Below are 21,217 nucleotides of genomic sequence, written 5' to 3'. Positions count from 1 at the left end.
AAGAAATGGCAGAAATCTGAGCTGTACAAACAACTGATAGTGTTTCATTTAAGAGATTGGTATTTCAGAAACAAAGTATATCGAAGTTTAACAGCCAATAGTTTGAGCTTCTTAACAGTTTTTACACCAGTTCATCTCCACTTATATCTACACACTGCCTAATCCTGCAAAGGCATTTGAGAATTAAGTGCTGGACACCCTCTGCAGGCTTGGGCCCTCCATACTTGTTAGTGTAGACTTTTTTGTTACAATTACTGAACCCTGAGGCTCTGTGTTGCTTTTACTGAAAATTCAGCAGCTTTTATTAGTGTAATAGCAGTCGTTTGGTATCTTGAAAGGCTTTGGCTTTTTCATATTTGAAGACTTTTTTGATAAATCTTCTCTTTTGTAAAGAAGACTCTTTCTACCATCATATGAACACAACCTAGCACAGTGGTTCTCAAACTGTGGGTCAGGACCCCAAAGTGGGTCCCGATCCTGTTTTAATGGAGTTGCCAGGGCTGGCATTAGACTTGTTGGGGCCTGGGGCTGGGGCTGAAGCCATAGGGCTTCAGTCCCATGTGAAGGGACTCAGGTTACAGGCCCCCTGCCTGGGGCTGAAGCCCTTGGGTTTTGGCCTCCTCCCCTGATATGGTGGGGCTTGGGTGGACTTATGCCTTGGTCCCTCCTCCTGGGGTCGTGTAGTAATTTTTGTTGTCAGAAGGGGGTCTCAGTGCAATGAATTTTGAGAACCCTTGACCTAGCAGATTACCGCTGATTAGTTTTGCTTTGTTACCAATACTTTAAACTGAGCATAAAATATATTTATGGTGATTGTCAAGTTACCCCATCATGGTTTAAACCTACCAGTTGTATAAGATTGTGTGTGTGGAAGAAAGGAATCCTTTTAGCCACAAAAATATGTTTGTGTTCATGAAGGATTATATCACTTCACATTTGCTTCATGAGAGAAACCGTGAACTGATTATTCAGTGTTATAATGAGATACATATATTTTGGTCTTTATCCCTGTTAAATGCTTTGGAATAAATTACTTCCTCTAAACTTGTGGATGTAAATATACATAATACTCCTGTATATTCTATATGTGATGTTTGCGGTGCTTTCCGTACTTGTATTGGAATTTAATCGTCCATGTGGTTTGATCACAAAGGTGTAAAAGAGTTAAGTCTTTCCTTGATACCGGTATTGCTGTGACTTCCACGTTCATGTGAGAGGGCTTCACTTTAGAGCAAAAATAACTGTTCTTCAAGTAGCAATGCGGTATGGAGAGATCCTCTATATAGGAAAATGCACTTGGACATGTTGATTTTTTCCTGCTGGGAGATCTGTCTCCAAGCTCTACTGTTTGAATGGAGAGGGGAGTTTTTAAATAGCCTTCGAAGAAAATTTTATTTCTGAATTTCTCTTGTCTGCCAGTTCAGTTAATGGTGATAATTGGAATTGGCGGCTGAAAAACTCAATATGTCACCTTGAAAGTAAGTAGTGGACTGTTTCCCTCCCCTCTTCCCCTGCTATCTTGGGTGTGTGGTGGTGGCAAATTGTGTAGTGTTGAAGTCCTCTTTCTTTGGTCTTTCTACCACAACTTCTTCAGTCATGGGGGGCATCCTTCTTCTTGAGAAGCTTATGGTGGTTTTGTTTTGAGAGCATTGGTTTATTACCTCTTCAAAGGTTTGCCACTTCATAAAGCTCAGAATACCAGTTGGTATTGCTATATTGTATGAGTCAAGTATTTTCATTTTGCATTTTTGAATTATTTTAATACTCAGTTTCAAAAAAGTCTTTAGAACCACGATCTTTGCCAAATCTCATTTTTCTACATAATTCATTGCAGCTCTGCTAGGTAAATGGAGGCCTTTCCAGATGATTTAGATTTCTTGTCTCACATACTAAAAATAGCTTTGAATATAATCATGCATTCAGTATGCAGATAGTGGTTGACTTCCTGTAAGAGACAATAACAGCAAAAAAATGGATTGCTTTGTAAACTAGGAGTGGCTGTTTAATTTGGTGTTTTCTGTACTTGTTTACATTTTGCAAAAAAGCTTATCTCCAAAGGGTGTGGCTAAATAGTATTTGCGTGCAGTTATAGATGTTAACTCTTTTAGTAGGCTTGTAGTGAATACAAGTTACAGCCCTGCTTTGCTGTAAGTTACAGTGAACTGTCTGATGTAAAGGCACAGAAAGCTATCATGTGAGGCTTTTTGGCATGAACTACCAGAACAACCCTTTTATTCTTGATGCTTCTGTCAGTGCACACTTAAAAATACTACGAAGTTTGTTTGCTTTGGGTGCTACTTCTATGTTCAGCTCTTAACTGCTAGATTTCTTATTTTTTTTTGTGTGTGTTGTGATTAAACCTTCAGTACCCTGAATTGAATGTGTAGCTTTTCTGAGCCTGAAACCACTTTTCAAAAACAAAATTTTTGCTCAGCAAGGCTCCTATGATATCAAATTAGAAATCACTTGTTTGAATAGTTATGCATCTCATTTTCTTTAATTTTAGGCACTTGTACTTTAGATCTCAGGGTTTGTTTAACTGTTTCTAGATTTGAATATCAGGAGTTACATTAATTCTTCTTTTTTAACCACTAAGATTATGGATATTTTTATGTTTCCATTGGCTCCCCCTGTAAATACGAAACATCTTCACATTGTCCAAGTTATCCATAAATATAATTTGAGTTCACTTCAAGTTGTTGGATTGTTGCGTAGCATGGAAGCTTATTTGAAATTGCATGATTTTAATCCCCCAAAACAGCATAGTGCACTTCCTGAAAATCAAACTTCCACAGTCTGTCTAGTTGAGTACCCAAAAATTGAAGCTCTGAGAATCACTAAACACGCCCGAAAATGTTGGCCCTTATATTTAAATTAGAGATGTGCTTTGGATTCAAAAGCTGAAAGCTAATAATAGCCAGATTCCAAAATCTTATTTTTTTTATTTGGTTCAGTAGAAATTGTATAGTTTCTTGAAGCTCAAATTCTGTTCTCAATTCACGTGTTACCTTAAAAAGGTTGTTGAGAAGATGTCCCAACTGCTCATAAACATATAATTGTCTGAAACTATTTCACTTTAATATAAATTTTAAAAATTTATTCCTGTCTCTTACCTTACAAAGATCTTTTTTCATAGTTATAAAGGAATTCCAGGAGTACGTGGAACCTGAAGAAGGCTACCAAGGATCACCACAGAGAAGAGGTCCTTCATCTGGCCAAGAAGATGAAAATATTACTTTGCCACTTGGAGAGAATGTGCTGACTCACAATCTTGGGATCCCTGTGCTGGTGGTTTGTACAAAGGTGAGCTTGAACTTGAGTTTACTAGAAAGGTTAGTTACTTTTCCTTTTGGAAGATAGTTTGATGCAGATGTTTGCAAGCTGAAAGTGAAAGTTCCGGATTCAGAGTAGATAAACTTACCTGGCAGGGAAGATACCATGATCACAAAGGTGGTTTTCCCAGGGTGAGGCTCATCCATTGCACTGCAGGTGTGCTGACCCTTGAGATTTCTTCAGATGTGGAAAACTCGACTGCATAATTTGTGCTAGTGAGGCACTGCGTTTGTGCTTTCCCCTGGGGAATCAAAAAAAAAAAAAAAAACCCAAAACCTTTTGGTGTATAAACAAGACTTAAAAGTGTTTTAGATTTTTATTTTTTTCTTTTTACTATACAAGGATTGAGAGAGACCAGTCTTATCTTTTCAGTTTGGATGAAAGATATATTAGAGGTCTAAAAGGTAGACGTTCTCCATCCTTAATTGAAAAAGGGAAGATGTTATGTTTATCAAAAAATCTTCTCTCCCAGTGTTCTGAGGCATTTGAAATAAATGCTTCCTTTTCCCATCAGATTTCACTTGCATAGTATCTCAGTCTTTCCTTAAATAGTCTGTGGGCGGTAGTGTACATGAGATCTGAATTTCTAATGTAAAAAAGAGACAGTTGAGAAGGGTACTTTCAAGTTATCTTTGTACATCATACAGTTATCTGAGTTACTACATGAGAAGGTGTTTAGCAACTAATGACTTAATGAAAATAGCATTTCAAAAATACACATTTATGGCATCAACTCGATTTCTTGTTGGAATGGATATTTGATGTTGCTTTAACTTTTAATTAGACGCTTTTTGTCTTTGGTACCTCGTGAGCATTTTACCCATTGGTTAATTAGTGCAGTCTCCCCAACAAAAAGCATGAATTGAATACTGATTAATACAAGGGAAGATGTGTACAGGAGAACCTCAGAGTTACGAACATCAGAGTTACAAACCACACACATCATTTGGAACCAGAAGTACGCAGTCAGGCAGTGCTGAGACCAAATAAATAAATAAATAAATTCCCCATACACAAATACAGTACAATTCTGGGCTAAATATAAAGTACTAAATATAAAGGGAAAGTTTAAAAAAAAAAAAAAGATTAGACAAGGTAAGGAAACTGTTTCTGTGTCTGTTTCATTTAAATTAAGAGGGCTAAAAGCAGCATTTTTCTTCTGCATAGTAAAGTTTCAAAGCTGTATTAAGTCAATGTTCAGTTGTAAACTTTTGAAAGAACAACCATAACGTTTTGTTCAGGGTTACAAACGTGTCAGAGTTACGAACAACCTCCATTCCCAAGGTGTTTGTAACTTTGAGATTTTATTGTATATCTAAAAGCTTGAAGAAAATGCAGGTTATATGCAAGGAAGTGTTAAGTGGCTTTGCTTTTTTCTTTTTCTCTCAGTGTGATGCAGTGAGTGTACTAGAGAAGGAACATGACTACAGAGAAGAACACTTTGACTTCATTCAGTCACACATTCGTAGATTCTGCTTACAGTGTATCCTTTCCTAATCTGAAGATAGTGGCAGAATAAAATCTGGAAGATAGGAAATTTATTTTATTATAGTGTGTGAGGGAAATAAAATAACCGAAGGAGAAACTGCGTATCAAAATAACTTCTGGCATTTACTAACTTAATGAATAGTATTTGGAGTGTAGTTATGAAAATACATTAAAATGTTTGTCAAGTTTTTTTATCTGAAGCCATACATTTGATCTAGGGTCTGTTACATTCCTTGGCAAGAGACTTCAGTTTTGAGATGCACCGCATTACTCTTTCTCCCAGAACGTGGATTTCCATACTAAACTTGCAACCTGTGACTTTTTCAAACAGCTTTCTGGTGTCTACATTGGTCAACATTTTAAAAGCTGAATCTGTTTCCGAAGTGACATGATTCTCATCCTCTTTTTCCCTTCCTCCCAAAGATGCTGAATACCTATAGAAGGGGTCGGCAACTTTCAGAAGTGGTGTGCCGAGTCTTCATTTATTCACTCTAATTTAAGATTTCACGTGCCAGTAATACATTTTAACCTTTTTAGAAGGTCTCTTTCTATAAGTCTATAATATATAACTGAACTATTGTTGTATGTAAAGTAAATAAGGTTTTTAAAATGTTTAAGAAGCATCATTTAAAATTAAATTAAAATGCAGAGCCCCCCGGATCGGTGGCCAGGACTCGGTCAGTGTGAGTGTCACTGAAAATCAGCTTGCGTGCCGCCTTCCTATAGTTTCCATTGACCTCTAAAAATTGAGCCAGTAGTTGCCTAACTTTAAGCACCCTACTCTGAAAATTTTGGCTATTACTCAATAGAAAACTTCAGTAATTATTGCAGTTTAATTTAATGTTTATAGTTTTCCTTAAATGAAGTAATTAGATGGAGCTGCCTTGATTTATACATCAGTTAAGGAAGAAAAGAATCTTGACTTGCTGTATAAGTACATTGTACATAAAACATATGGCTTTCACTTTACCACACCCGCCTTAGTGGTAGAAAAGGATGCAGTCTTTATGTAAGTTGATGTAAGAAATATATTTTTCGAACTTTTTGTTTGTCTATGCCCTTATCACTGAAATGTTGCATTTCCTTATGAATAAAGTGAAACTTGTACACCCCAAGCTTTAGTGCATTTAACTCTTCAACTGAAAATAAAATTGCCTCTGAGATGTGAAATATTCTGTTCTGATGTGGGCAATTTAAATTTGTTAAAGTAGAATGAAAAATTATTTCCACATAAGCAATTCATCATTAGCTTCATAATAGCGCGCTCTCTCTCTCACACACCCCTCCCACCCCCATATAATTGTCTCATTCTATGAAATACTTCCATATCTGGTTAGAAATCTGCCTTGAAATGAAGTAAATTTGTAAAGAATCTGATGTCTAATAGTCATATTCAGCATGCTGGAAGGAAGTTGGAAACACCATTTTAGACTGATTTTCCAGCAAGCACTTTCTGGGTTTTAAGGAAAAAAAAATTGTGCTTGCATTGTTTTAGTGCTCAGTGCCTAGATTAATTATAGTCTGACGTTCTTGTGTTCCACAATAGCTTAAAAAAGCATAGTGGCTATAGGTCTATTTACCCGGAATGATAATGCCATCTCAACATCTTGGTTAGCATAGCCTGTGTTTTCAGAGTGAGGACTGTGCAATGACCTCTTAATGACATGATAAAACTGTTACAGAGGAAAGACAGTAGTATGGTAATACGATTACTTGCTTAAATGTGCATGTGCTGTGCCAACAATCTTTTGAATCTAAAAAAGCAAACTTTGCCCTAAAACTTTTTTTTTCCTATAGACCTGCTGGTTGGGACAATGAAAAGAAAATTGCCATTTTACATGAAAACTTCACAACGGTGAAACCAGAAGATGCATATGAAGACTTCATTGTAAAACCTCCAGTAAGAAAGGTACAAAAGAGTTAATTTTTGAAGTTTAGTGTAAAGAAACTACAAATCACTTCACTATAATTGAATGGTTGATATTGACAATAATATCGAACTTCAGCTTGTACAATAATATGCTTTTCTCTAAATGTTAAACCACTTTTGAAGTAGTGGCATACATTCTCTAGTGGTCTAGGGCAGGGGTTCTTAATAGGGCTGTTGATTAATTGCAGTTAACTCAAAAAAATTACCATATATACTTGTTCATAAGCCAAATTTTTTTAGTTAAAAAAGGGAAACATCAGAGTAGGGGGTTGGCTTATGAACGGGTATACAGAGGGAGAGCTGGAACACTCTTCTCTCCTCTCCTCCCCCCTCCCCCCCCAACAGAGGTGGCAAGGAGATGCAACAGAGCCAGAAGGGAAGAGGCAGGGCCAGAGTCTCTCCTCTTCTGGCCATGCTGCTCTCCCCGCAGTCTCCAAAGCAGCTGTAGCTTCAAGGCTGGCAGGCTGCAGCCGTGCTGCCTGGCCGGTCACAGCAGGCTGCGACCAGGCCAGAGACATCCTCCCCTGGCCCGCTCCAGGTAAGGTGAGAAGGGATGGGATGGGGAGAGTGTGGGGATCCCGAGCTAGGAGCAGGTAGGGGTTACATGGGGAGGGGTCATGTGGTGAGGTCCCAGGTTAGGGGTGGGGTCATCTGGGAGGTGGTCTAGATATTTTTCATTAGTGTCATAATGTTACTTTTCGATGCTTTTTAACATTAACATTAATCGCAGCCCCCAAAATATTAATTTTACCTAAAATTCTAACTTCAGATGATATGCGCATGCAAAAATCACATTGAGTCTATAATTTGAGTCCTACAGAAGGGCCCCTATTTATTCTCTTACTTGTTTTAAATTATCACCAAAATATATTCTGTACTACAAAATTCTATTTGTAGAGTAGATGTGGAGCACAATCTAGGAGTACAAATAAATATTCTGTAGACTCCTAATTGTCTGGACCATGGACAGGTAACTTATTACAGATAGAGGAAGAATGCATTCTTTTCTAATGGGGCTGGAGTAGAGTAAGTAATATGTAAAACCCTTAAATGCTATTTTAGTCCATATTTGACAACTCCCCAGGGTTTGTTTACCTCCTGTCTTGTGTGTTTGCAGTCCCATCTAAAACCCTGGTAAATTGGGAAAGAAAAGAAGAGTGGGAACATTTGAAGACACTTGTGGGGAGAAAGGAGGAGAGGGGAATGAGACTATTGTTCTCCCTTAAAGATGCTAAAGATACAGCACACTACTGGCAAATCTTTTTTTAGGTGGGGGCATCTGTTGCTCTGTTGGAGTGATGGGAGAGGCAGCCCTCCTAAGTTCAGGCAGCCATTCCTTTGAACATCAAACCTTTGCTGTCTTTAGTAAATTTTAATATGAATATTATTTATCAAATATGTATACAGCCCACTGCCAGTTCCTCATATTATCCAGGGAATTGTCCTCAGAAAATAATTTTTTTGCAGCTATGCCAGGCCAGTCATTCTGAACCCAAAGCTTTTACTGGAAGTATTTTCATTGCTGCTTAAAGTCTATGAAAAATATAAAAGCAGCACGTCTTTACTGTAGTCTAATGTACTCGGCAAGTGACTGTTCAGTTCTCATGGGTTCAACTGCCCATCAGAACTCTAGTGAAATGCATCTGCACAATAGGTGCTGGTATGGATGCCGAGCAGTGAAGCCGCTTATTGGCTATACTGTTTAGGAATATGCATGAAATAGTTTGCTTAAGATATTAAAAAGCTGATGGCATTTGATGGAAGATCAAATATTTGCATGTAAATACAGCACTGAGCTAGTTCTGTACTCTCCTTTCTTGAAAGGATAAAACCACTTAAAATATTTCTACAGCTGTGCCTATTTAACCAGCAAAAGCATGGATTAGGGATACATATATACATGTTTGTTCTTGAAGTTTACATGGGATCAATATCAAATCCTTTCACTGTTATTTTACACTTGTTAACTATTAAAAAAAAAATGCTATAATCTTGGTCCTGCGTTTCCTTAAGGGTAACTGCTGCCAAAGTGTCCCTTCTTTTGAAAGCCAGACGGAAGGAGATAGCAAACTTACTGCCCAGTTAGTAGTAATTCTGCACCTGAAATAAGCCACATGTCATAGAATGGATGTAAAAGATTGAATGGATATAAGACGTTGAAAGAGGTTGAAGTTAGGCTTTTGTTTTTATATGCTGCTGTAATTGTTTATAGCTTGGGTGACCACTTTGTTTCTAAAGAGAAATGCATTGTTCAACAGTTAGTCCATGAGAAAGAGTTGGCAGCAGAAGATGAGCAAGTGTTTCTTATGAAGCAGCAGGTAAGAATGTGAAAATGAAACTATTTGAAATGAAAGATTACTTAAATAAACAATGCTTCTCTTGAACTTTTCAGTGTTATATGAAGTTTAGGGCAAGGTACATTGTTTTTAATATTTCATTTTTGAGTGGGTATCCATTATTCTATTTTGCAGATTAAAATGAAATAAAAAAAACTTTGAGTGCATAAGAAATGTCCATTTTTATTTTACTTCCGTGCATCTGAATAGAAAGTATGGCCACCATTTTCAAACTTGGTATACCTGTTAGTTGAGGGTAAGTGCCTTTGAGAAGCCAGGAGGAGCTGGGGATACTCAGCACTCTTGAAAAATAAGGCCACTCTTTGATGCTGAAGTATGATATGGTTGCCTAATTTTGGGCAATCAAGTTGGAAAATGTGTGCTTGTGTCTTCTAAAATGGAATCCTATAACCTTTTTGGATGTTTGCCATAACTGAAAATATTAGGTGTACCTTAAACTTGGCTATGAATGAGTGTGGCGTGCTGGGATTACACTGGCATATTTTCCCGAAAATACCAGACAGGTACAAATGAATACTAATTTATACAGCAGAGAAAAAAAAATGTTGTTAACATAGTAGCAGAAGTAATAGCAGAATGTTGGAAATTGGCTTCCCAGATATGTAAACCTTAAAAGTGAGGTGAAATTGTTTTGTACCTCAATAATAATGCAGTAGCCAACCTCCCAGTTAAAATGTCTCATTCATCACAGGCTTAAATATACAAGCAACACTCTGGCATGAGCTTTCAAGGTGTTCGGCGTGAATAAAGCCAGCCTCCAGACTGGTAATAAATAAGTAATAAATATATACAGTAAAGAAATGAGAACATACCAATGCCTTACAGTTGTATGTGTTTGGGTGGACGTGCTTGAGAGGCTCTAAACTGAGTTCTAAGGAAGGTTATACGTTAAGATTGAGATGCTTTAGTGAAACTGTGTAAGGAAGCTCTTGTGTATGTATCACACAGTATTTAGTTCTTTTAATTGTAGTGCCCTCTATTGGTAAAATTTGGAAATGTATCTAAATGTTGTTACAGATTGACCATGTGTTAATTTAACCAAAGTCTGCTTCCCTGCTTTTAGTTTGAAAAGTGTGTAGTTTTGCTGAGGTATATTTACAAATCGCTGTACTGTCTTTGCAGTCTTTACTTGCCAAGCAGCCAGCCACGCCTACAAGAGCATCAGTAAGTATACACTAGTAGCCTCTCAAGAAAGGAGGGTAGCTTTTTCTAGACTAGGAAGCTATTCATTGGTCTATAAACAAGGTACAGACAAGAGCTCCTTCTCTGAATAACCAAAAATGAGCCCTCCTTCATAGTGCATGGTTCTAATCTGTGTGGGGCATAGCATGGAGTTCACAAATGCAATCATGACCTAATAAAAAAAAAAAAACTTCCAGTGCCACGGAAATTGTAAAGTGTCTGTAGGTATTCAGACGTCATGTGACAGAATGGTTTTAACAAATAATTGTGGAAACATGGCATTAAATAATCTGGAAATTGAGGATGAGTTGAATTTAGAATGTGCTGTGGTAATTATCGTGTATATTCATCCAGAGGCACTCTCCCAAAATTGGCTCTTGTAGTTGATAATTTTTCAGGGTAAAAGTGTATATACATCACAATATCAAAAAAGGTAAAAGTGGGAGCTTTGTATGTAGTGCAGTGTTTATAGATGGTCATAAATTAACCTGTTAATTCACGTACTTGGATTTGGACTGTTTTTATCTAAGGAATCTCCTGCAAGAGGACCTGCAGGATCCCCAAGAACCCAAGGCAGAGCTGGTCCTGTCAACGTACCCAGTGCCTCACCAATAACATCAGTTAAAAAACCAGATCCAAATATTAAAAGTATGCATTACTACTTTGGTATTTTACTAGGCATTTTTTGTTTCCCTTTAAAAGGGGAAAAAGTTATTTCCTGATTAAACCTGTATACACTGGTTTTGAGATTGACTCACTCATACTTTATGCTTCGTGCAACTCACACGAAGATGTCATCCTTTGAATTCCAGATTGTCTTCTGAGACACTCATTGCTTCAGGTAGCACTGCACTGTTGTCTAGCTGGTCAAAGTTCAAATATACCTCTACCCCGCTATAACACGACCCGATATAACACGAATTCGGATATAACTCGGTAGAGCAGCGCTCTGGGAGGGTGGGGCTGTGCAAGCTTGATATAATGCGATTTCACCTATAACGTTGTGAAGGAGGAAGCACAGTTGTCCTCACACAATATCTTGTTGCATCCAAGTCCTGAAAGCATGTAGCCAAGCTGAGAATAGCAGTTAACTCAGAGAAGCAAAGCCCAGGTTATGTAGAGCAGAGCATACTGAAGAGATAAGGGAAACGCTTCCTAAACATTTAATAAATAAAACAGAATCAGAGAAACATTGAAGCTACTGCTTATTTAAATTTGTTTGAGCTTTAAGGGCTCTCAATTAAATGTTATAACTAAAAAATGAAGAGTAGCCAGGATAAAAGTTTTTTTGTGCAAGATTTGTAAGATTTGGCCAAAGTACACAGAGAAGCGTTCAAATGGAGAAGGTGAATTCATAACAAACTAAAGCTTTGTCTAAACACAAATGTTCACCATTGCAACTAAATTGGTTTTAATTCATATATGTTGTAGTTTCAGAGCAGATGTGTGTGTAGACACTCTTATTTTGGGATATGTCCTATTTTGATTTAATTTGTCAATTTTTACCAACTTAAGCATAATTAAAATAGGACACTTTTTTATTACAAAACAAGTGTTCATGCACTCACTTGCACTGAAATAACAAAAGGTATGAATTAAAGATTTTTTAGGCTTTGTCTAGACTAGGATATAAAGGAGCGGTGTTGGCACGTATTGGCTAATGCATTCTAAAAGCTAAGTGAAGACAAGGCTGTGGAGCCGTCAAGATGTGTTAGGCTGATTGAGTGAAACCCTGGTGATAGTGTAGCTTTAACATGCTTAACATGTATTATTAGGCTTACACATTCACACTATATCTTCATATTTTTTGTCCTGCATACTACATGTGGGAAGTTGATTTCATATAACTCTGGCTATATTAGCCTTTATTAGTTACATTTTTGGTCTAGATATCTGACTTGCAATTTTTACTTACTGTTGTAACAGTTGTGCTTTTTGCTACTGTGAATACTCAAGAGCCTAGCAACCGGTGAGCTTGTTTGTTTGCCTCTTTAAAATCAAATATATTGGGGGGGGTTGAAAACTGAGCAGTTCAGTCTTAATTTTCAACACTCCATTTGTAGTATTAATATTAATTTGACACTAGCTAGCTGAAGATTTCAAGGCACATCTGCAATATATACAGCTTTGCATAAAAAACTTACTGAAAACTCTCCACAGAAATTCCACTCCTGTTTTAGAATGAGGCTGAAGAACGGCAGCTGAAATATTAGGACAGTTAATTTGCTAACGAATATTTAGGTAAACCTGGTGTACAGCACCATCTAGTCCATGAGACTTACATTTCCCATCTAGACAAGGAGAAGCTAAAGCACATAGATTTAGGTTGAAGTTCTTTGCTGCACCTTTAAGAGGCTCAGCCCAGAGGGCACAGTCAGAGAGAAACAAGGGGCCTTAAGCCACCCTTACACCTTGGGATTCTGGGCTACTTCAGGAGCTCATGCATCCCAGAATCCTCCTTGGCAATCTGCTACAGCACTGTCCCTACATGCCTCCTGTGCCAGAGTACAAATGTGTGTGGAGGGCGGTAAAGGAGGAACTAGCAGCAAATAGGGGCTGGATAAGTGAGACAGCCTGTCCCATACTTGAGATTTTTCTCTTTTGGCTAGTGTGTGTGTAACATATTTTTTTCCTAACACTTAGAGGAGTGTAGGTATACATATGTTTTAGAATTTATGATTTCAGGAAAGTAATGAGTTGTTATTTGTTTTTTAATTAGACAATGCTGCAAGTGAAGGTGTGTTGGCTAGCTTCTTTAACAGTCTGTTGAGTAAAAAGACAGGCCCTCCTGGGAGTCCTGGAGCTGGAGGAGTGCAGACCACAGCCAAAAAATCAGGTATTGAAAATCTGTTGTTGCAGGATGTTTTGCATATTTTTAATGTTTTACTTGGACCACATTTAAATCAATGTGCTTATCATTTAAGCTGATCAGTCAAATAACAGAACTTGAGGGGTATGATATGGAGCCAGGATAAAAAGTCTCTTCTTACAGTTTTGCAGACTTTGGGGTTGCTATTAAACTTGCTGTAGCTTGACTCTTTTAATGAAGTTGCACTGCTGGGAAATAAACAGCACTGAGTCTTGATTGTATTCAGAAGGTATTAATCTACCTTGTAATTTAAACTTTATTTCTGAATTCTATCTATGTGGCACTTCGCTACTACTTACCTGAGAGGAAGAAATTTAGCTTAATTGTTTTAGGCTGCCGTTTCCAGTCAGATCCCTAAAATCTCTCTGGCATTCAAGTTTAAATTAATACATAGCAACTAATATGAAGGAATGTCTTAAAGCTGCAGTAATAAGTGTTTAAAGTATCATCAAAAGCAATTGTCAGCTTTGATCAAAGACTCAATCATATATATGTAGTTGTGGCTCTAATGAGCAGTTACAGTAGGCTGAAGGAACACAGAAGTTAAACCTTCAGGATTTTTGGCACCTACATCATAAAAATGAATGAATTCAGTTTTCTAATGTACATAGTTGCATCATAATTCCACCCAAAAGGCAGCTCCCAAGATTACCTTCCTTTACTGCTGCTCTAACCATTGACCTTTCAACTTTGATATTGGCTTCCTCTGTTCTTTTTCCATTAAATTCATGCTTCTGGGTACTTAGAGAACCTATTCGTACTGCAGTGGATAAATACATGGCTCCTGTTTTTTTCCAAATTTCTCAAGTCACTCAGTATTACCACAGGTTTAAATCCTGAGAGGGCTGACTAAGCCCCAAACTTCTTGAGCTTCCAAAAAAAAAAAAAAAAAGTTTAGTCACTCGGATACCAATATGTTAGCTGTAATAAAGGAACTAGAACAGAATATTTATCATGGAATAGGGGCAGGTAAAAATTCAAAGGTCTCTCCCCCATATTATTTTCCATCTTCTCATAGCTCAAATGGTTGTGAGGATTTTGCTCAAAAATTAAAACAAAAAACCTTCAGGCAGAGATTGAGCATAAAATATTTCAATTCAAATGATGTATACTTTGTAAAGTTTTATATATTAAAAAAAAAAAACCAACCCAGTCAAATGGAAACTTCTTGAAAACTCGATCCAGAGGGCATTATTAGGCATTAGCTATAAAATAAACATTGTCAACAGTTATATATGAGATATAGGTGGATAGTGTAAAAGTAAAATGTATGTTAGTACATTATGTAGCAGAAGTCGGTGTTAAACCTAAAATAAATAGCTTTCTGAAAATGACACAATGAACTTTCCATGACAAGAAAAATCTTACCTCCTCTCTGACAGTATGTGCTCTTGATTCTGTTCAAGCAGCACAAAATTAAACTTTCAGCCAAGGTAAGAGCTCCTAATAACATTGGTTTGTGAGGCAGTGAAGTTGAGGATATGGGGGAAAAAATTCAAGGAGAGCTCAACAAATGGTCCTTGAGGAGCATATCTTGAAATGACACTGACTGTTGGTCGGAATAGAAAGTGTGTTATTCTATGGCACCCTTTTCTACACTAATAAACATGCTAAAGTAGTCTTGGTGTAGTGATTTTCGGGTGCCCAACCTGAAAACCCCTTCAAGGGGTCTAATTTTCAGAAGAGGGATTCTCAGTACTTTCAGAAAGTCAAGACACTTTATAGTGCCTCAAGTTGGGTACCCAAAATCACTAGTTGCTAAAATATAGACAAAGATTTTCTCCAGGCAGTTTTGTTGAACTACTTTACATCACAGCAGTCAGATTTGTTTAGAGTAGTTCACTTATTTTAATCAAAGTAGCAATTAGGTGACAGTGTAAAATGTCAGAACTCTCACTTTCTTCAGTACATCTGTTTCAGTAGTAAACTTATTCCCAATGTATTGTTTGAAGAGATCCGTCAGTGTTACCTTTCAGTGGGAGGAATTACAGGGTTATGTCTTGGATTGAGAAAAATGCCACAGATGTCAGTCCGTCAGGATGGTTTTGAGTTGTATTGTTTTCCAAAACTCTTTTCAGCTCATGTTTGAAAGAAGTTCCTCACTTCAGGAGATGCTGCTCATACAGTCTTTGTCTCCCTTCCATGCAGCCAGCTCCTGGCACATCTTATTTACTTTTTGATGTCTTCACACATAGGCCTAGTTCTGTTTTGTGAGTAGGGTTTCTTTGTGCCTTTTTAACTCAAAGGTGTTAATAGGATGCAAGAAAAATGGGCTTTGTGTTAATATTTGTGTGTACACAAACTAATTTGAAAATAAGTACTGTTCGAACAGATGCTTCAGTGCTTGTACTGCTGATAAGAATGTTTCTAAGGGATTTCAACTTGAGTTTGTATTTTAGCCCTTTGAAAAAATTAAAGATAGCTATTTTTAACTTGGTCATGCCTTTGTACTTTGGAAAAAGCGCTTAAGTCTCTGAGCAGTCATACCTTGCCACTTAATGTTTTCAGCATGTACCCTGGGAAAAAAAATCACCTAATATTTCACACACATCTCTGAGCTGGAAAACAGATGCTTGTTAAATTCTTTGGCAATGAAAAAAAGACTATTGGAGGAAGTCGTACATAGTTATATAATTATCCTATTTTTTTATTTTGAGTGCCTGTCTCAAAACCTTGCTTTTATACCATAGCATTTGTGTAGTTTTAACTTGAAAAAATATTATGTCATATATAAGTCCATATTAAGACAGTGATAAACCAGGATATGAACAGGCTAATTAATTCATATATTAAGCAAAAGAGAGAAGAAAATAAAACTAACTACAAATTGCTAGTGATCTGTCTATAACTGAACTGAATACTAATCCTAATGTATAAAAATCAGAAGGGTAAAATCTCCCATTTGTACAGCTACTCTAAAGTATCTGTTGATTTTAATTAATGAATGCAACACATTTAAATTCTAACACTTCATGCAGTATTAAAGAATCTGCATTTTTCCCATTTTTCTTTGAGGGGCACAAATTGCACAATATGAATTAAACTTTTGATTCCTGAGAGAGATCAATACAGTTAATAATGAAGGAAACAATGAGTGTGATTAAAACCAAAGTAACAACACTTTGTAGCAAGTGCCACATCTTTTTTTTTTCTTGTGCAACTTATTAAATACTTAAAGATTTCCATATAAAATATTCTTCGATATGACAGACATACTATGATCATCCTAATGATGGAAGAATTGTTAGTTTTTTGGAGGAAACATCTTAAAATGATTGCTGTTAAAATTTCAGTTGTCATAACAATGTACATCATCATACGTACTTAAAAGCTGAATTATACAGCAGTCTCGCTTTTATTTTAAGGCCTAATCTATTTCTCAGTGAAGTTATTAGGAGTCTTTCTATACTCATCAATTGATAATTGGATCAGGCCCTATGAAGATGGATGAAATAATGAGAAGTTAAATAAAATACCAACAGAAACAATTATTATAAATATTTGTGCTGCTGATATTTCAAACAATGCATTTCAACTATATTACTTACTATTTGTCCTTTCTCTTTAGGGCAAAAGACTGTTTTGACAAATGTTCAAGAAGAACTGGATAGAATGACTCGCAAGCCCGATTCCATGGTAACAGCAAACTCTCCAACAGAGAATGAAGCTTGATAGTGCTTAAAAAATGTATATGTAAATGACCAAATAACTATGTATATGGATCTGATAAGACCAGGATTTTTCTGCTATGGCAGATGCTATAAGTTTTCTTGGGGCAGGGGAAATGAACTTAAAACTTCATTGGCTTGTCCTGGTATAAAGTGCACATTCAGGAAGTTTGCATATAAAATCCCTCTGTATAAGATAACCATTTAGAGTTTATATAGGGCAATTCTCTTGATTTTGGAGATAAGCAGGTACATCAGCAGCTGAATTTCTTGTTATGAAGAGCACAGAGAAGCAAAATGCAGAATACCTTTTGCAGTACTACTACTGACTGCACACAAAGCAAGAAAGACATGAAATCCCTTTTCAGAGTTATTGGAATTGGCCATTTGTATGTTAGCAAACACATTGGTGTACTTGGCAAGGTGGGGATACAGCACAGCATTAATTAGATGGAGGAGAGAGAAATCCAGGTAGGAAATGCAGCACTGGTAGGGGGACGCAAGATTTGGCTCAGTAGGAATAAAGAATGCTGACTGGACTGGAGAGGGAACACAGTTACTAAATCCTGTGGTCAACATAGGGCAAATAATCACTGTTTAAAAAGACTTCTTAAAATTAGAGTTTCCAAGTCAAACACTAAGCATCATGGGAAATATTCTTGTTATAAATTGCGCCTTTAACAAAAGACGTGTAAAATGGAGGGATGCCTTTTTTGGTATAGCTAACACAGGGAGAAACTACAACTTGCTTAGATCCAAGTGCCTGGCACAAAGTGTGATGTCTTTAGAAGGTGCTTGAACTTATTGTGCACTGTAGTACAAACAGTCACTGTTTGGTTTTATTTTAAAATCAGTAGTTTTAACAAATGTATTTAATTTCAAATTCTGTTTTCTGATTGTTCCTGCCTTGTTTTTTTAAATGCCAAGAGGCTAGCCTGAGAAGGATGGGTGACATATCATTTTCCCATAATGAAATGTGCTACAGAATACTCCAGTACTTCTTGTTTGTAATTAAACAATGGCTCCCAAGCTCAGACTGATTCCTGCCTTATACCTATGGAAGTTTTATAGACTTTCAAGGTTCTTATTCCAGCCATGTAGGCTGCAATCTGCAGCAGACTCTCCAATTCTAACAATAAATTGAAGAGTATGAATGTGTACACTGAAGAATATAGAACCAGTGACTGTTCAGTTTGTATTTTTCCCTAAATGTAGCATTTTCATATGGAAAGTTGCAGTTGTCCCCTGTTGCTATATGGAGTAGTGTCCTTGGTCATGTAAAATACTTCTTAAGTTACTGAAATGGCACTTTGATTTTATTACGGTATATTTGTTTTACACATAAACACTACCATAAATGAACTGTATCAAGCATATTCTGTGCTTTGAAGGGAAAAAAACCACAATTTGAATTATACAGAGTTTACTTTTTATTGATATGAACTTGTTTGTTGTACTAAATCTGATGTCTGGATATAGCTTCCCTAATATATATCATTACTTAAATATACAGAATTAGATTGACCATTAACATCGTCCTGGACATAACTTCAAATCCTATGTTAAATCAAGAGGCTGGCTTTTTCCTGTTTTTGTATGTCTGTCTAAACATTATCTAGAAAGCTAAGAGTATTTACTTGCCTCTTTGACAAACATTAACATAAAAGCATGTTACTTGTGCCAGTTTTATTCTTGAAAATATATTATATTTTTTCCATATTTTTACTTTTTTAATGTTATGACCTTGAGTTATACATTTGTCTAAATGGTTGAAAACTGAGAGGCTGTGGACAGCAGATAGGTTGTGTGGTTGTACTGCCTGGTGTAACAGGTGCCAGTGACAAGATGAAGTTAAAAAAAAAAAAATCCTGTTACCACACCAGAAGAAGCAGTTGCATCCTGTCCTTGTGATATTGAGATTGAGGAATAAAACATCAAAAGCAAGACATGTACATTGAAAAAGCATGCGTTTCTAATGGTATACAGTTGTAATGAAACCTGTGCAAAACTGCATATTTGTATTAATGTTTTGTCATTTGAACTGATAAGCACTTTCTGGATCAGTATGGCTAAAAGTTACAATTTAAGTATAATTTGTTAGATCTACTAAAACTGAGCGAAAGGCAGTAACGTATTATACAATTTGTCAGTTGTGTAAAGAGATGCTGCTGACAAACAGAAGTTTGATTTCCAGTTCTTCATTGCAAGTCAATGCTCCTAGTTTATTGGAAGAAAGTTTAAGTAATGTAGTGTCCACTGTTTGCCAAAGTCTAGCAACTTTGGAGAGCTGCACAGTTGTTTTTCTGGTGTTTTCAAACATTGGAACCAAAGGCCAAACTGCAAACAGCCTTTACATTTTAAAATAAAATTAATTTTATTTGCAGGATACACTTGTATGGTAGACTGTTAAAACTATTGTATGACTATTTATGTGCATTATAGTGATTGCATCTACTGTTCTGTTTAAACTTAAGAAAATAAAATAACTTATCAACTTGAAGATAAGGCAAGTATAAAGGTTAAGGATTGGCCCTCCATAAAAATGCTATGGTTATGCTGCTTGATTTTAAGTTTGCACTTTTTTATTGGCGTTTTAGAAACTGTTTAAACTGAACAGAATTTGTCATATTTTATTTAATTTAACTACGTTGAAGGTGACTGCTCTGTACATCATGAACTTAACAATATACATGCTGTAAATGAAAGTTAACTGTCCTGTATACTAAGTTTATTGATGTTTTTTAACTTACAGTTACGACTGCAGATGTATCAAACACAAACCTTAGTCCAGTTGTATGGCTTTAACCAGGTGCGGTATGCAGTCATGTGGAATCTTGCTTTCTAGTGCTGGCAAAAATGAGGACATGTCTTTAGTTACTGGCTTCAATAAACACGAATCCAGACTGCTTAAAATGTTGTGCCTTTTTATTAAAGACAAATTCTAGTACTTTTTTGGAGGGGGCAGAATCTTAAGGCATGTAGGTAACAACAGGCATGATTGACTCATAGCTGAGAAACGTCACTGGCTTTATTATCGAAGGGTCCTACTGCAGATCTTACTCATGCAAAAGCTGCACTGAATTTAGTGGGTAAGGCCATGGCTATACTACGCATTTTTGCTATGTTGTGATCCCTGACCAACATAGCTGGGCAGGTTTTGCCAGTATAGCTTATTTTGGTCGGGGGTTGCGGGAGAGGGGCTGGAATAAGCAAAAGCAGTTTGTCAGTATAACCTGCTGCATCCACTCTCAGTGTGCTTTGCCAGTATAGTGTACCGTTATAGCTATACTAGCAAAACATTCCAAGTGTAGACTTGGCCTTAGGCTTGCAGGACTAGTATCCAAGTTACTAGAGGTTAAAGTAAGGAGCTGCAGGGGCACTGCAGTTCACCATTCTCTGCCAAAAGCAGTGAGGAACTCCTCTTCCTTTCATTGTCTTGAGCAAGCAGGGCTCCACCAAACTACCTCTCCTGGGCTGATATGGTGAGAGCTGCCCCTCCTTCAATCTACTAAAAGTTGCTTTCGTTTTGGCTTCAGTGCATACTCTTTCTTACTTGATTTCCTATGCTTAAAGAATTCAGCATTCTCTAAGAGAGCTGGCTTTTATACCTTAGACACCTGTTCCATTATTTGTCACTCACCAAAATTCTGGTTATTCCAACATTAATCCAAGATTTCTTTGGTCATTTTCCCATTAAAATAGCTGCCTTCCACACCAAGATTGACAGATTTCTAGAAGAGAGTTTTTGCTGAATTCAATCCTCATGAAGCCCTGTGCAGCAATAATATGAGTTATTGATTATAGAGGATAAACTTAAGCATGTCTCACTTTTAATTTTACTTCATTAATGTACAGTGAAGAATGTAGCACAGCAAACTGTGAAAAGAAATGGGCGAAACCAATAAGGTGAAATTTAGCAAGAACATGAACTGTTTGTTAGCAATAAGAGAATTACCCAGTATGTTCATTCTTGTGCACAGAAGTTTGTATTATAGGCAACTAGAAGTTTTCCATTTCCAGCTGCAGCATCACTGAAGTTCCAGTTTTCAAAAGGAGCATGAAAACACTGGCAAAAAAGGAAGAATGCCTGTATCGTGCCTGTTACCTTGCTGCTCTTGATCAGTATCATACTCTGAGCATAAAGAAGAAGTTTTCCCCATGCTAACCACAGTTTGAAAAAGAAATGTCTCAGCCTGGCAAACGGCAGGAGTGTCTTCACTGAAGAGACAAGGTGAGTGAGATAATATCTTTTATTGGACCAACTTCTGTTGGTGAGAGAAACAGGCTTTCGAGCTTAGACAGCTCCTTAGGTCTGGGAAGTGAACTCAGTTTCACAGCTAATAGAAGGTTGAACAGATTGCTAAGCATAAGTAGTTAACACATTTCAAAG

At 36.8% G+C, this 21,217-nt stretch overlaps 1 protein-coding gene and 1 non-coding gene across 3 annotated transcripts in view; both read left to right on the top strand.

Moving 5' to 3' along the window:
- The window catches only part of DYNC1LI2 (dynein cytoplasmic 1 light intermediate chain 2), a 39,064-nt gene extending 19,324 nt beyond the window's left edge, over positions 1-19,740 (top strand). Inside the window, exons 5-14 of one of the 2 annotated variants that reach the window (XM_050923189.1) lie at positions 3,137-3,303; positions 4,723-4,816; positions 5,695-5,830; positions 6,619-6,730; positions 9,010-9,069; positions 10,231-10,272; positions 10,821-10,938; positions 13,010-13,126; positions 16,728-16,795; positions 19,580-19,740. In XM_050923189.1, the coding sequence (XP_050779146.1) occupies positions 3,137-3,303; positions 4,723-4,816; positions 5,695-5,830; positions 6,619-6,730; positions 9,010-9,069; positions 10,231-10,272; positions 10,821-10,938; positions 13,010-13,126; positions 16,728-16,795; positions 19,580-19,672 (1,007 nt within the window). In that variant the 3' untranslated portion in view covers positions 19,673-19,740. Of the gene's footprint in view, positions 1-3,136; positions 3,304-4,722; positions 4,817-5,694; positions 5,831-6,618; positions 6,731-9,009; positions 9,070-10,230; positions 10,273-10,820; positions 10,939-13,009; positions 13,127-16,727 lie in introns of both variants that reach the window. The other variant, XM_050923190.1, reaches the window with a different exon arrangement.
- Positions 3,414-3,577, top strand: LOC127034513 (U1 spliceosomal RNA). Its single transcript, XR_007769412.1, has one exon. It is a non-coding gene; the product is annotated as a U1 spliceosomal RNA (small nuclear RNA).
- Positions 19,741-21,217: the final 1,477 nt, after the last annotated feature.

This window comes from Gopherus flavomarginatus, chromosome 14, assembly GCF_025201925.1.
Source record: "Gopherus flavomarginatus isolate rGopFla2 chromosome 14, rGopFla2.mat.asm, whole genome shotgun sequence".
In the NCBI taxonomy this organism is placed as follows: Eukaryota; Metazoa; Chordata; order Testudines; family Testudinidae; genus Gopherus; species Gopherus flavomarginatus.
This window is presented reverse-complemented; position numbering and strand designations above follow the sequence as displayed.